We start from the raw sequence: 17,369 nt of genomic DNA, 5'->3' as shown, positions 1-17,369 counted from the left end.
CGCAAGGAATAATATATACCGTTTTACCGGTGTGTTTCAGATAACGTTTACTTATTCCACACCTTCAATCCATTTTTTTCACATTAATTTACGTTTTCTTATGCACGACTCTCACGTTCACCGTCCAACGAAAGCGGGGACTGTTAGTCAGGATTATAACCCTTCTTTTCGACGAGGGGGTAAAGGGATGAGCGTCATCCATTAATTCACAAAAGGCTGCTGCCTTTGTACCTTCACCACCTAAGTATTGCGTCACTCTTTCGTTAAACATAGCTTTGCTAGTTCACCCTGCATTTGTACGTTCACCACCTAAGTATTTACCCTTCATCATCACCCCTACCTTTGGCTGTTCACCACTTAAGTATTTACCACTGTACTCGCGGGCGGAACGGGGGGGGGGGGGACGGTGGTGCGGGAGGAATTGGAGGAATGGGAGGAATGGGAGGAATGGGAGGAGGCCTTCCACTGTATACTCCTTGGTGGAATGGGAGGAATGGGAGGAGGCCTTCCACTGTATACTCCTTGGTGGAATGGGAGGATTGGGAGGAATTGGAGGAACGGGAGGATTGGGAGGAATTGGAGGAACGAGAGGAGGTGGGAGGATTGGATGTAGGCTCTCCACGGTATGTTTTGGGACCGGCTCGAAGACTCTACTTATGAACTTCAACAAATTGCTTTAAGAAACGTATTAGCCATATCTAAAAACCAATAAATACAATGATATGGGTTAATTAGAGGAAACTTAGGTAAAAGCTAATTTATTTGCGTTAAGAGCCATTTTGCCACCATAAAAATTTAAAAGTGCCTCTATTTGTAACATAATCTTGAAATTGTTTATGAATTAAATGGTCTTTAAGGTAGTTTACTTATAATCATTTTGAAAATATTTATTACTCGAATGATATATCATAATTATGGGCTAATCTTTTATAGGAACATTTTTTCGAGTGTTGAAAAAGGCCATAACATGATTTGTAAAGGTGTTTTATCATAGTAACACTTAAAAGGTAGATTTAGGGAGCTAGTTCTACCCCAAATAAGGTGAGTTATAAATTCTTCAGACACACAGATAAATGCAACCTTGGATTAACAATAGTAGTGCCTACCTGGATATATTACTTGAAAAAAACCTGACAAGCAAATGACTTTTGCGACAGCAGCGCCGCTTCGGCGAAGTTAACGGAGAATTTCCGAAACTCCCGTAACTAGTAGCTTCTACAAGGCAGAACCCGTAACAAACACTTAGGAAATGCACGCGGAACGCTAGAGTGATATATCCAGGTAGGCACTACTATTGTTAATCCAAGATGCAACAATTATAGAAACCAGGGGCGTAGGAACGACAGGAGTTTAAGGGGGCAAAGAGAAACGAAAAGGGGTCTGGAGAATGGTTTTGAATTTTTAATGGAGTGTAGCTTCTCCGAATGCATGTGTACATTTTACTACTATGCAAATTGGCGGGAAAATACGGAAATTTAAACACAGTTGAGAGTTTATAAGCTTTATACGCTTTTAAAATGATAATTTTAGAGATCGCCGTTTGAATAAGAAATTATCAAATTATTATTTTTTTTCATAACCGTCAATTATCCAAAACATTTCAGAAAAAACCCATCTTTTTTTAATGTTAAATTGTTGTTTATTCGTATAAAATGTTCATAAATAAACAGTTAACCAAAATATTTATGATTAGTCGAAATTTTGCCGGATAATTTATTTGTTCCGCCGATCTCTAGATAACTTGAGCCTTTTGAAGATTTCAACTAACCAAAAAGTTGGAAGGGGCAATAACATTAGTTGCCCCTCCCAGCAAAATTATAGGGAGGGGCATTGACCCCTGCCCTCCTTGGTTTCTACGCCCCTGGTAGAAACCTCCTTTATAAACTACGCTAGTTAATATTTCTTTACTTGCGCCGAAAGTTCACAAACTACGAAAACACAAAATTAGATGAGTAAAAATTAATATTTCTATTATACATTTTATGTAACGTCATTTTAATAAAATTATTCTAATAACAATGGTTTTAACGATTAAATTTTAGATTATTGAGATTGGTGCCATATACAGGGTGTTACGGTTAAGAGTACAGAAACTTTCTATATGCATTCTATGAGTAAAAAATGTTTAATAAACATGGGTCCTAATGTGCTTCGTTTCAGAGATATGGGCTCCCAAAAAACTACCCCATAAAACCGAACACAGCCTTAAATCGAGCAAACAATATTCTTCCTTGAACCAAATTGTTTTCATTAAACTATCAATTGTTTTTCATCCGTGAGGCGAGAATCTGTAATAACAAGTGGCAAAAGTTCATTAATGTACTTTTAGAAGTAAAATGAGTTTGAAGACAAATACAAAACATTTTTATTTATTGATACGATTTTAATTATTAAATTTAAAGATACAAATGTCATAAAAATTCTAAAGGAATGGTTTTAAAATTGTCTAATTCGGTCTGTAGCTAATATGGCATATTGGTCCAGGAACGCTTATTGCATGGACGGGCTCAAGAAAAATTTGTTAGAAGCTCAAAGATTCAACCAGCATTAGATTCCTAAAAGACTGGTGTGAGATCGACTGGCGTTTGAGTATGTAGATAGATGGCTAAGAGAAATACAAGACATCAAATGAACGTCCTGCATACGTCCCGATTAAGCTGATATTAAACCATACTAAACACTCTCGGACGTCTTTATGCTTAACGTACACTCATCCCGACGGACGTCTTAGTACTTGTCCTCGGGACGTACTTGGACTCTCAGAAAATCAGACATTTGCTCGTCAATATCTCTATCTCCATCCGGTTTTCGGGACATCATACGGACAAAAGCAATATACCGGCGTACTGTCCCTAGGACGCCGGAGGGATGATGTTGAGTTTGCTGGGGCAATGACAAATGTCAATTCCACGAAGATAGTCAGCCTTGTTGAAGCTTGTACGTGTTGTAGGTGGTATGGGGGGAATTGGTGTTTATGTAGAAAAACCTTAAAACCTAAAAGTTTAAATAATCCGTAATTCGTTTAGATTAATGATAACGCCAGCTAAACCTTATTCGGAAGTGATCCGCAAAAACAGTTACAAATAATTATTAAATCTTTCAATAAATTGTAAATAATCACAAACACTACTCAAAATGCCCACCTTGGGCTGCTATACAAGAATGACAACGTGGTACAATTGATTGACGAATCTTTTCGAAGATTTCAGGCTTGTTCCGAATAGTCTCACATCCATTAATAATGCGTTGACGAAGGTCATTAATGTCACGGACATCTGTTTTATAAACAAGGTCCTTCAGATATCCCCAAGGAAAAAAATCACAAGGGTTTAAATCGGGAGATCAAGGTGGCCACGAAATAGTTCCTCCTCGTCCTATCCACCTTAAAGGAAATATTGCATAACGGTGATCTCGCACTGCACGACTGAAATGTGGTGGCGCTTAATCGTGAAAGAACCATATTCGCACTCTAGTTGCCAACGGGACGTCTTCCAATAGCTCTGGTAACGATTTCTGAAGAAATCGTAAGTATGACTCTCCATTTAACCTAGGCGGAAGAAAATATGGTCAAACTAGATAGTCTAGAACTTCTAGCCCAATAAGCGTTCTTGGACGTGCCATATTAACCACAGAACGAATTAGACAAACTTAAAAGCATTCTTTTAGAAATCTTATGACATTTGTATCTTTAATTTTGATAATTAAAATCGTTCGTAACGACAAAATGTTTTTATTTACGACAACGAATTATTGCAGCCTTCGCACTTCTCACTCTTGAAATGATCGCCGGCTCTTTTCGAGAGATGCTCCATCGCGCAGAAACCGGCATAGTAAATTTTATGATATTTTTGCCCGAATTTAACCTTTTTTAAGAACTTTTCTAAAAGATTCACACAAAACTGGTTATATGGATTAATTGTTTTAAATCACCACGTTTCTTCGATGGAATTTTTTTTAGTAGTACATAATCGACAGTACTCTATAACTTTCTCACTGGAATATTTTGTCTAGCTTCTTCCCACCAAAGAATACATTTTTCAAAAACGTGATAAATGTTAAAATATTTCTGAAACTTGGAGCTTAAGCGTTCCCATACTAGACATAATTCCTTGAAAGTTTCGTAACTCTAGCTCTTGTAGGTTTTGAAAAAAATGGCCAGTCAGAGCAAAAAAAGACACCATGTATAGTCAGGAGTGATTCTTTAAAAGCTTTTTCTCATATTCCTAAAACTATATTTCTTTTAACTAAATATACAATCACAGTACTAAATATATAACAAAATAAGAAAACAGCTCAGGTTCCTCACTTCGCCAATATCACCTTTTTAGCCTTATCCCTTTTAGTTATAGAGGGGGAAGAGGCTATGTTGGCGGTGGTGGTGATGGTGGTGGTGTAAGTTAATTCAAAGTCGCGCTAGCTCCTAATGTTACGCCGTTAAACATTACAATATTTTCAATGGCACTTGATATATATTTCATTGGGGTGTCGTTCTATCTAGGAGCAACAAACACAAGGAGAACGCAACTAGCCTTAAAAAACGCTAACGAAGGGTTGTGTACGAATTTCATTAGACGAGCGTCACGAGCCTTTACGCTGAACGTTTAACGGGCGGGGGGGGGGAAGACAATTTCCGAATTTTCCCCTTCCGACGGCAGCAGGCGCTAAAGCGTCTAGCCAATGAAAAACGTACACAAGAAAATCCACGACTTTTGACGGGTTGCGTTCTCCTTATGTGGGGTGTTGTGTTTGTTGCTCCTAGGTTCTATCAACCGGTATTAGTTCCCTCTATCTAACCATGGCAGTGACGCGCCGTTTTTAATTATCGAAAGGGGTTTTCGTCCCTCAAATGAAAAAAAGTACGATTTTTCCATTTGATAGATATTTATTGTTAATAGTAGTTTGAGTAACGGGGTACATAAATTTTATTGTATTTGGTAGTTAAGGAGTGCCTAACTTAAATCAAGTAGCAATTTTTTTTACCTTTTCATGAAATTAAGGGTTTCGCTCTCATTAAACGGTCGATTTTTTAAATTTATGTTGCAGAAACGAAAAGGCTAGTCTTAAAAAAAAACAGTCGTGAACACTGCCATATTTATAATAAAATGGAACATCAAAGGCCCCCGAAGATTGCCAAAAGTGATCCAACTAGATGGTGCCGTTGTGAACATTCTTTCCTGCATCCTCATCGCATCACTGAACATTTCTATCGACAATTTGTTCAGAAAACCGCTATCCGACATTTGACGAATCCTGTAAAAAGAAAGTTGTTACAAGTAACAAATAATAATAATAATACTAATCTATTCTAATAACAAAGTCATCGAGCGACTTTTAATGCCATTCAATCAGATAGATGGCCTGGTTACAAAACCTACCATTTCCCTTTAACTCAACAAGTTTTTATTAAAAGGAATATTTAAGAAAATCCCCATTGACCAGTAGAGAGATTACTCACAAACTAAGTGCAAAACCTGGCTTTTCTCGCTGCGAAGCGAAAACACAAACCACAACACCACTCCATGTCTTCATAGGACATGACAGTGGGTAAGAAGCCAACAGGCTGAGTAGGATTAAGCCTTGAGGCTTGAAACTTGTCAAAAGATACATGTAAGTGGCCTTAGAAGAGAATAGAATAAGGTAAAGGGTAGCTTAATAAATCTCAATGATAGGGGCCAGGGCTGTAGCTAATCAACCACTGGCTATGACGGACGGTACGATAATTACACTATATGGAAAGACTTCAAAATAAATTATTATTATTATTATTATTATTATGATATTTACATGGAGTTAAAATGTGTAGCGTAAGGAAATCCATTTCGAAAAATGAAGCATCCCAGGATGTTGTTTATCGGCTCAGACACTTCGTACAATGCCCCCAGCATGTCCTTCTTTCGTTCGTGCGAATAGAACAGGCTGGTAGGAGTTAGAAAGGCCACTCTCTCCGAAACTAATTTCTCTACAATATCATCTTTGGTTCCGATAATTTTGCACGAACGATGCAATAAATATGCGAAGTTCTTAAAATATACAAAAAAATCTCGGTCATGGTCTACCTTTTACTATCGAACAACAAAAAGAAACAAACATTTAGAGCGTTCGATTTTAATGTTGGTATTAATTCTAGATGACGCCATTTTAAACGTTATGAAGGAACGGAATAAATACTTATTAATTTCTTACAATATATTTAAAGCGATAATTTATCTGCAAATGTTAAACTCGGAAAAATTATAATTTTTAGTTTTTGGTATGGAAACACAATCTGACTTTACTTGAATTATATTTTTGGGAAAAACCATAATAAATAACTCTTTCCTTTTAAATTTTATAATAAATACTTTGTTAAAATTAATTATTATAAATAATCCTGTGAGCTTTGCTCCTTCCCTATGTAAAAGACATAAAATCGCATGTCTGTTTTCATAGGTCTAAACAATCACGTATCGCGATTGATCCTTTTCAATGACGCTCAAGCCTTACCAGCAGGATACCCACATGAGCCGTTCCACGCACTACCGTTGGTTTAAATTTCTTGCGGTGAACAAGTTTCTTCAGTTCGTCAAGTCTTGTAACTAAGGGTTCCTTGAATTCAACGCTGTTTGCTGCAGTCAGATGTGAGCAGTACAATACTTGCAGATTCAAGTACAACAACAAGAAGCATACTTGTATAATGGTTCCTGATATTAGAAACATCGTATTTTCCGATTTCTTTGAAAAAGCCTTAAACAATTAAAATTTAATTTGAAAATGAAATTTATTGAAAAACAAAATTAGAATATTCAATAAAAGAAATGAAATAAACTGTATTTCTTTATTAAAAATGGAATCAAGGTTACACTTGTTATTCCACCCGAAATTGCTAGAATGACGGAGTGTTATACTAGGGTCATAGCTCACAATATTTATTAGGTAGAATTTTGTCCACCCAGCAGTGTTTTTAACAAGCCCGTGGCAAATAGTGGCTAATATACTTGACCAATAGTGGCTTATTATGGGAAATTGCAATAATAAGCTAAAACATTTAATTATATTTCAGTTTAAGAACAAATGCTCAACAATTTTAATTATGAAGGTTTGGAAAGCATTTGATTAAAAAAAGAGTAAACTTGTAAAATGAACATTAACAAATTTTTTGTTCCAATTAACCGTCAGCTTTGAAATAATCTTTGCTTGCGTTCTTACAGCGTAACAATACTTGCCTTCTCTCTTTTGAGAACAATACTTGCCTTCTCTCTTTTGAGAACAATATTCTTCGCAATTACCGTCCTTTTCCACACTAATTGGTTCAGAGCTGTCACTACCGCACCAAATATATACAATGCAAAAAGTGCTATCCACACCTGTCCATTGTAAGAAAAACATTTTAGTCTAACATTATGTATCCTAAAATTGGATTCTTCGTTTTTAAAAAATGTCCAAAACATTTTAGCTTCCAGATATTTTTCCTGTTTAGGTTAACGACGAGAAATCCCGCAAAAACGCGGTTAAAAGTAAGTAACAATAGAATCAATTGTTTGCGGTGTTCAATTGATGCTCCGATTTAATAAAAGTGTTTATCTTCCCGTAAGCCTTAATCTAAAATAGAAATAGTCCGGCGTTTGAGACTTTTGGATTAAATTCCAGGTGACGTGTCTTAGAAGCTATAAATTAGTTTGTAGTGAACATAAGAATTTTAAAAATGTTATCTCGAGCATAGCGTAAAACGTGTTAGGAAAATTCTAAGTTGAGGAAGAATCCACCTGTAGGTTCAAATTAAAATTAACTACGACTTCAGGAGGTGCAGATTTAAAATAATTACAACTTAGTAGGTGCAGATTTATTTTAACTACCACGTCATAAAGGATGTGTGGTCATCAAACTTATAGTGGGGATCTTATGATTTTGTATTGCATTAAACGATATTAATTAAATTGTTCAAATAACAGTAAGTTCTACTTCATTGCTCTCGTCGGAGATTGATTGAGGTAGCTGTGATATCTCCTATAAATTGGTCGTTAAATTTTGTAAAAACAAATTTATTTGCCCTGCATTGTCGTCCGATCAATTGTTTTAATATATTTGTTTTCTCTTTGATCCTAAACAACATTTTTTCGTTTTAAAGAAGGGAGATCCCAATTTTTTAAAAGTCTAATTGTTACAAATTTTAAATATAAACATAATGTAACTATTGGGGAAGCTAGCTACGAGGTATCTCGATTTTAATTGGAAGAGAAAAACATTTTAATGGTAACTTATTCCGTGCCATATGAAACCTTTTAACTATATTTTAGTACTCACATTCTGCGAGAATGGCTTAACGAAAAAGAACATAGTGTCTACAATGGAAAGCCCCGGATAGGACACAAAGAAGGACAATGTGTCGTAGAATACTGGCTTCGAAAATTGAACTCCGCCCATTCTCTCCAACGTCATGGATAACAATTCAGCGCCGATATCCACCTCCTGAAATTTACTGTGTAATTTATTGCATGACATTGACGTCTCAACTGACGTCGTGAGTGCACGTGTTGAAGAACCCGAATGAAAACGCGAGAAAACACGAAAATTGTGGATCAAATTTGATTCGAAATTAAAACCCCAAATAGTTCTTATAACGAGTTCCTTTTAACACCTTTTTTGAATTCGACATAAATTGAGTCTATTGCCATTGAAAATTGTCATATAAAATTGGCTATATTTGATCCAAATAGCATGTATGGAATTCAACTTAATCCCGATTTGTTCTTAAGAGAATAGGATTAAAATTTGGACATCGTAACGGCTGGTAAATAGTTACATTAATTGACAATTTAAGCTTCAGGAATTCTGCTTATAAGTAATTTCAATATATTTCCTTACATTTCTATGCACCATTCCATACATTCCTGTCCAATTACCGTCAGATTGTTTTCGGCCGTATTCTTGGTCATTTGGAACGAATACCTTGAAGCTGGAAATAAAAAGAACAACATTTAAAAGCGATTTACAATATCTTTAGGCACAAGTTTCATCATTTCTGAAAATGAATGAGACTTTAGGTCAGGTTTTTTAGATTTGCCTAATTTCAAGCAATTGCTTGTACTAGCAAAAGAAAGAGCCTTGTAAATGGAAGCTTTCATTTTCATTTCAAGTGGATTTCAAAGTGAAGCATGTGGGGCATTCTACAATGAGACCGAAAAAATCCTTTTAATGGTTTTTGCAAATAATTCGCCTTTGTGAAACGACTTTAAAAATTATGTATCTTGCTCAGTTTTAGTAACACTCACCATATGCTCAGACCAAAATAAGCAAAACTGATTAACAGAGTTGGGCAAAACTCGGAGTGATTTTCCCCCACACTTTTCTCACTCCACTCCCAAATAAAAAACTCCACTCGTAAGAGTTGAGTTCTCACTTTTTCGACAATCGCCGAGTGAGCTCGCGGGAAAAGAGTGAAGGTGGTCAAGGTCAGCTCTTTCACTCTTATCGATTTTCAAGACTATTAAAAGAAGGCGGGAAATTCGAATTTAAATTTAAATTAACGACTTTACTGGAGTTTCTGGGTGCCATCTATTAACGGGAAGGGAGGCTAAAGTATACTTTTTGGAACGAATTCAAATTTCCCGAACTTAAATTTAAAGTTTCCCGCCAAAATTAATAGTGAAATTAGTGACCTTGACTAATCTCACTATTTGAGGAAGAGTGAACTCGGCGAGTGTCGAATAGCGAATGTGGGAAAGAGTGAAGATTGTTATTTGGTTCCACTCTCACTCTAGAGGAAATCTCTAAAAATCACTAGCGATTTTGCCCATGTCTGCTGACTAAGTCCTACTAAAATTTAAAATTCGATTCCCAGTTACTCGTGCCCTTAAGTTCCAATGTAAGTGTCGTTGCTTGATAACCCAAATGACGTAGGGTGATATGATAATAAAGATAATAAGTGATGTTAGATCAAAGCGATAGGTTTATAGTACTGTTCTGAAGATTGCTGTATGCTAATATTTTTGAAAATTTTTTAACGAATTTAAAAATAGCCGTTGATAAACCGTTTCGAATTACCTGAAGTTAAGGCGATCGGATAGTGCTAAAAGAGCTGAATACGTATAGTCCGATAACGAATTAACACTTTGTCCTTCCAAGGAGTTTCTTTGGAAATTTTTCTGTATAAAAAATAAAACATATTTTAATCTTTGTCCTTATAAGCCTAATTTATCACTCGGCGTCAAATAATCTATTAAATAAAAAATGCTTTTATCAAAGCAGTTGGAAAGTTGATTTAAGGGGTAGTTGGGATCAATGAAGGCCCAGATATTAGAAATGTTTTAGAAATAAAGAGTTATTTTTTGAAATTATTTTAAAAAGCAAAATATATTTCTAAAATAATTTCCATAAATTTTTCCTCACCTTTTATATATTTTAAAACCCTTTCCTTAAATTTGAGCCTTGAAACTGTAACAGTAAACTGAGAAAATTTTAAATTGTAAAGGAGTACGCGTGTTTAGTTCAGAATTATGTATATTCAAATGGAAATATTTAAAATGTATATAAAATAGGGCTGTGGGATAAAAAATTTGAAAGAAAAAGACGTACTACGAGCTGAGTTATTTTGCTTAATAAGGCACCATATTTTTGAAACGCTTATTTCTGGCATTGATTTTCAATGCGATAGTTGCAGTGCTTCCATATGCGGGGAATTTTTCCCTTTTCTGGAATTTTTCCACCTTTAAAACGCTAAAAGGGAATAATGCAATTTAAGAGGGAAAACGGGAAAAGGGTGATTATAAAAGTAATGAAAGTCACGATCTAAATATCCAAAGCAACTTTTGAGGATATGTTTTTGCAAAACTATTCAAATGTAAGTAATTTTGTAATAAATAAAACCTTAAAGTTGGATTCATTTTCAGAATTAATCTGAATATCTATATAAAAAAATGAGAATTTCTAGGCCAAAAACGCGAAAAACTGGATTTTTCATTTAATGAAATTATCGCAAGAGGATAATTTTAGATATCAAATGTGGAAGCCCTGTATATACGTCTGCTATGCTTTCGTAGCTGGATTCTGCAGTTTTGTGCAGAGTTGCCAGTTGGGCTTTTTTCTCGCCCAATTGGGCTCCTTTTTAAAGCACTACGCGGCGGAAAATGGCTTGGGCGGGAGGTGGATTTTTAGGCTTGTTTTCATGGTTTCGACCGTTTCCACGAAAAAGCGGCAGCGCAGCGGTCCAGGGGGTAATTCTATCAAAGAATGGTTAAAATGAGGGGAAAGTAGAATGGAAAATGAAGTGAAAGAGGTATCACAGAAGTGATAGAAGTCCAGGCCCTTCAGGTGGTAAAAATTATGTGTGACTAAAACCAAGGATTCTTGCTAAAACCTCAACTCCGTCAAAATCGGATTAGAAGTGAAAGGGGAGACTAGGCGATAAAGTTGAGAACGGAAAGCACAGGAATGCCTTTATCGTCGAGCTACCATTTCCGCTGTCTCTTTAGTGCCATAAACCCTAATAAGTAACAATCCCTTGACCACTTTAGAGGAAAACCGTTTCTTGGAAAAATATGGAGTTTTGATTCAAAATATTATTAGTCTACAATATTAAAATATTAAAAAACTTATGAAAATACTTGTTCTGGTGTTGTTTTTTTTATATACGGTAATTATTTGAACAAACTTCGCGCTACTAGATAAAAAATTTCTATAAATTATGGGCGAGAAGTTGGGCTCTATTTTGAAAAACATTTTCAACGGTGGGCTTTTTTTGGGCTTGTTTTATTTCCATTTGGGCTTTAGGACGTAAATTTTATCTGGAAACTCTGGTTTTGTGTTTCAAACTACTACTCGCAAAATATTATAACCTTAATTAATATGCTGTTTTATATGTTAATTTAAAATTTTGTATAAATACATAAGAAATTAAACGGTTAAAGGAGTTTGCAACTTTCTATGTAAGCTAATTCTCTTAATGAGTTTATAAAACAGGCATGTACTAACATCAGTTCTATCTATCCAAGTCTGCACTTATTATTTTAAACTTCTGTTTAAAGTAGAATTATACATCAGTATTGAAATTTGGCATGCATCATGAAAAACTGAAGATCTTCACAAGTCAAGTAACCACTTGTAGTAAAAAAGAGTTACATTAGAGTTACATTAAAATGACCACATTTCTTTCTAGAAAGGCCTGATAAAATGTGTGCAGTTACACTGCAGTAGCCTGTTTGAATTGTTAAAGGGACTTTCAAGAAAGACCTAGTTGAATATAAGTCATTCAGTCGTAACTTTGGGTTCACAATGTACGGCAACTGAATTACGTATTTTAAATTGACTAGAGGGTCTCTTGAAAGTCTTTTTAATAAAAGAAAATTCATGACTTATCTTTTCTAAGCTAAAGGACAAGACACATTGTTCTCCTTGCACTTGCAGGCTCTCTCTATATGTAGAGAATATCATCTGTTGATTGTGATTTTCACAATAATAGCCGCCTAGAGTTAAATCTAGGCGGCTATTATTGTGAAAATAGAGGCTATAAATGCACCTATTCTGTTTTAATAACTTTCTTGATTAAATTGATTGCAAATCTCTTTTATTGATGACTTTTTTTACTAGTTTAGTTTCTATAATGAGTTTCAGCAATTTAAATGCTGTAATTTTACACGTAATCCTTTACAATTTAAAAGTTTCTCAGTTTACTGTTACAGTTTCAAGGCTTAAATTTAAGGAAAGGGTTTTTAAATATATAAAAGGTGAGGAAAAGTTTATGGAAATTATTTTAGAAATATATTTTGCTTTTTAAAATAATTCCAAAAAATAACTCTTTATTTCTAAAACATTTCCAATATCTGTGCCTTCATTGATCCCAACTACCCCTTAAATCAACCTTCCAACTGTTTTGATAAAAGCATTTTTTTATTTAATAGCTGTCCCTTCGCTCTGCCTCACAGGGCATATTTTGCCTAAAATTTATAATTTAAAATAAAAGCCATAAGTTAGAAAATAAATAGGTTTAATTTTAAATATTTTGAACAGACATTTTAATATTATTGAATGTAATTTAATACATTGAATATTATTTTAAATATTTTACTTAACATTGGGAAATAATGAAGATAATTGGTTATGTCAAATTGAGTTTTAATTTCCCATTAAGACTTAGATAACAAGATAATAGGTGTATAACTGGTTCTAGTAAGCAAGTGAAATATGCTAATTTTGGTAAAACTCTCAATCAAAAACAGACCTTTGATGAGATAGTGTTTATGGGTAGCAAAGCATGATTTGTGAAGAGCTTTGAATCGTTTACTTTTCCAACTCTGCCAAGCTTTCAAATTAAAAACCAACCATGTGTAATTTATATTCACCGAGGCAAAGTGTAATTTATAGCCACAAAGGCAAACATTTATCAACAGTACTTGAATTGTGGGTCTCTCCAGCCCTGTTCTGGCTGTACTACCTTACAACGGTATGGCTCGTACACTACTGATGATAACTGATAATCAAATAACAATAATTTCAGTCTACTCACTCGTTAAGCTTTTGAATAATTAAGACGCCTTTACATAGAGTAATAGAGGATTAAGTTTGAATGCCCAGAACGTTTATTGTTATGAAAAATTATTCAAATATTCACCATACTTCATTACTGTAGTTAAAATTCCCAAAATTATTTACACAATGCTAGATGGATACACCTAAATTAAAATTCAATGATTCATTTTTTTAATTCTGTAAAAAATCAGCTTGGTAAAAAAACTTATGGAAGAGATAAAACAAAATTAACTTTAAAATAAATTTAACTTTCCACAAAATTCTCTCTAGTACTACTAAATTATCTAAATACGTTATTTTTTACCTAGAATACATGATTGGGTTCTTCTACGGGATAATTTTCCCTACGAAGCAAAGGCTTAATGGGTTAAATATTAATTACTATTAAACTGCAATTAAATTAATTACGATAATGATAATTTTTAGTAAAAAAATACTTAATTACGTATAAATAATGAGATTTAAATAAAGTTCCCTTGAAAAATGGTTTATTATTTCTTGAGTAAATTGCGAAAAACAACGTTAACTCGAAGACGGACAAAATTTTATTTTTGCATTTTTCCGGGAAACTGAATACGAGCTGATCAGTTGGCCTTCCATGTCAAAAATGGTACACTAACTCATTACAGTACGAAGTTTCTTATCTACAGTCGACTAACTCGTTAAATGACGGGATTCTAATACGTTTCTCGCTGAAGTTGACAGTAGCAACAAATCCGTATGTACTGTACTGTACTGTACTGTACACCAACGCGGATACATTAAAATTAATTGTACTACTGCCAGACAATAATTGTTGACAGTAAGAATAATCCCGCTCGGCATCCACAATTCTGAATCTTGGGCATGAAAATCGCTTAAAATAAAGTCTTAAAATTTTTATCGACTATTGATTCTCCTGCGCTTGGCTGTATTAATTTTAGCCATAGGAAATCGCGCTGACCCCTTAATTAAGAATGGCCTACCGGCCATTCTTAATTCATGCGAATTTTAGGTTTGACGTCTTATCATATTTCTGCCAGTTAATTCCGCTAATTTCCAATCTTTAAGCAGTCTGACTTCTGACCAATAATGCGGATAACTATTACTGCTGTATTGTATGGTGAAACCTTAGACCTTCCCATTCAAGTGAATTGACTCTAGCTTAAATTAACCGGTCTTTAGGGATGTATACGTGTATACCGCTGTAAAAATACGATTTTATAATTTCTTTACTTACCAAAGTTGCTATCTTGAAAAACAGAGCTTTACCACTATTATTGGCAACCATCTTTATTTCTCTATAATCAAGACAAATATTTGCTAAGTCCAATGCCGGTTCTTGACTTGAGGTAGGCCCATATGAAAGTGATAATTTGAATAGTGGCAAAGTGGTTAGCACTCTCGCCTCGCAGCAAGATGAGCCAGGTTCGATTTCAGCTTGTGGCACTGGATGAAAACTCGATGCCACTTCTTCCGCGTTGAGTTTTCTCCCTGCGGAATAGAGGAGCTTTTCAACGAGCTCTTAATTGGATTTTACCGTTTCCATAGAAACGTGCTAAGGCTAAGGGGTGTAGGGAGCACTTGGCTCACGTGGCATGAAAGGCTTGTCACCTCAATCCTACGAAATTTAAACCCGGCCACCGGCAATTGGCTTCACAAGTAGGATTGGCTGCAGTAGTTGAATTAGGCCTGTTTGGTTCCTTGAATGTAAACTTATTTGATTATTATTATAGTTGATGAGCTTTAAATACTTTTCCCGATTACAACTACTTTCAACTCCTTTACTAGAATTTCTTTGCTACTAATATATTTTTCATATTTATCAATTTATATGAATAATTATTTACGTAATTAGGTTTTTCGCAGATTAGTCGTGTACAAAACTAAAGAAAACTGCACATATTATTTATTTAATTTACTAAATAAATAAAATAATTAATATTTAATTATTTAATTTACTAAATAAATTAAATAATTAATAATTAATAATCAGAACCAAGTCAACAGCGTACCTTTTCTCACTATTACTGTTAACGTTAACCAGTTTTAATGAAAAATTTACCGCATGACGTTTTAGATACCAATGTTTAATTTATATAGTTATTGTGAAATATACTATATAAAATTTTTATTATGGGAAAATAAGTACCCTTAATCAAATATTGTACTCACCATGGTAAATATTACAAATTATAAGTCTTATAATTGTTCCGACTCATTTCATTGATTTTGCTCGAAGTTTCTTCACACTGTTTAACATTACATAGTGCAGCTTTATATGGCTTTTGTTGCAACGATAATCGTAGGGTACAATCGTTGGTCTGAAAACACCGAGGCAAACCCAAGGAACATTGATTTGAAATTAGGAAAATGTGGCGTGAGAAAATGAATAAATAGAAGCCTTTGTATTACCGTTACTAACAAACATGACCTAAATCAATATATAAAATGGTTTTAAAAATGTGCACTGGACTATTTATGAATAAATCGAATTTATTGTATTTTTGAGCAAATAATCCTTGGTAAATAATACTGTCTGCGTGAAACACAAGAAACATTACTTTATTTGCCTAGAATACGATATCAGCATATTATAATTTTATAAATAACTTTAATATATTATATTAAAGTGATTGTTGCAAGTTGACTTGATAGATAAGAAATTAAGGCACTTGATATTTTTTTGTTAATTGAACGATGGGCTTAAGAAAGTGTAACTCATTTAACGTAATATTATCGTTTACTAACTAACTAACTTTACGCCCCGCGCCCCGCAGTGGCTGTTAATTGAAACAGGATTTGTCTCGAGCGTTATTTTTAATCTCGCCGTATTGGTAGATTTAGGATTTGTCGACGGTTCTATGGTACATTATGCTTTCTGGTAGGCTCTATCCTACCGCTATTACTCAATCATAGGAAATTGGAATTTATTTATTCACCAAACGTGTTCTTTCAATAGATGCGAAATATTTTTGGTTGTTAACAAAGTTACCGACTTATTTTAATTACTCTTTTTGATCACGGATATTTCTTATGATTTTATTATTATATACTGTTTTTATATTAGGGCACTTTATTTAGTGTTGTCTTATTTGTTCAAAATATTAGGCCTCACACAATGTCCTAAAAAAGTATCATGCATAGTTCCAGGATGTGAAAGTTCACACTTTACCTAAGAACTTAGAAACTAGAGCTTTATGGCTGGATAACATGGGGACAACAACTGGCAACATTTTTGAGCGCTCCGAAATTTGTTCACTTCAATAACAACTGCTACGAACAATACCGTAAACCTCTTCACGCAATTGATTCCCAATATCTTCCACCTGCAAATCGCTTGAATGCCATTCCCACTTTATTCGGTACGAATATTAGGAAAATCTATCACAGTTCAATTGTAAGTTTATGAAACATTGAAAATAGCAAACAGCAACCTTAAACCTTTTTTTAGGATGAGACGAATAATTTAGAAGAGCCAAAATCTTCAAAAATATCAGTCATCACGAGGGTGGTCATGAAAAGCGTTGCAATACAAACTGACTGCGAAAAAACCCCAAGTGTTAAACATAAAGGTAAAATATTTATATATTTAAAATTGGTAATATTTCAATTTCAATTTTAATTTTTGCAATGTTCAGAAATTAAAAAAGGACGTAAAACATTTATTTAATTATTTATATTTTTTTAATTTATTTATCATTTTGTTCAATTTTTTATTTATTATTGATTGCAGTGTACACTCTGTTTAAAAAGTCTTCGATAGGTGAAATTTTTGCCCTCTTTTTAATTTTGCTAGAAAACTATAATAGATAGATCGATGAAACCAATTGCAACTATTATTTATTTTCCAATATCTTTCGTTATTTATCGGTTTCGTCCACCAAAAA

The 17,369-nt window shown here is 34.1% G+C and overlaps 1 protein-coding gene across 1 annotated transcript; it reads right to left on the bottom strand.

Annotated features, from left to right (window-relative positions):
* Nucleotides 1–2,385: 2,385 nt before the first annotated feature.
* LOC149926086 (uncharacterized) lies at nucleotides 2,386–9,088 on the bottom strand. Its single transcript, XM_090160437.1, has 8 exons — nucleotides 9,065–9,088; nucleotides 8,842–8,932; nucleotides 8,281–8,445; nucleotides 7,230–7,343; nucleotides 6,484–6,723; nucleotides 5,785–6,020; nucleotides 4,981–5,250; nucleotides 2,386–3,547 (listed from the first exon to the last, which is right to left on the bottom strand). Exons 2-7 carry the CDS (start codon nucleotides 8,863–8,865, stop codon nucleotides 5,061–5,063), a joined length of 969 nt encoding a protein of 322 aa, XP_090016563.1. The 5' UTR covers nucleotides 8,866–8,932; nucleotides 9,065–9,088; the 3' UTR covers nucleotides 2,386–3,547; nucleotides 4,981–5,060.
* Between the last annotated feature and the right edge of the window lie 8,281 nt (nucleotides 9,089–17,369).

This window comes from Leiobunum rupestre, chromosome 10 (genome assembly GCF_980474605.1).
Source record: "Leiobunum rupestre chromosome 10, qqLeiRupe1.1.hap1, whole genome shotgun sequence".
Classification (NCBI taxonomy): Eukaryota; Metazoa; Arthropoda; class Arachnida; order Opiliones; family Sclerosomatidae; genus Leiobunum; species Leiobunum rupestre.
The sequence above is the reverse complement of the archived record's forward strand: the minus strand, read 5'-3'. Positions and strand labels throughout refer to the sequence as shown.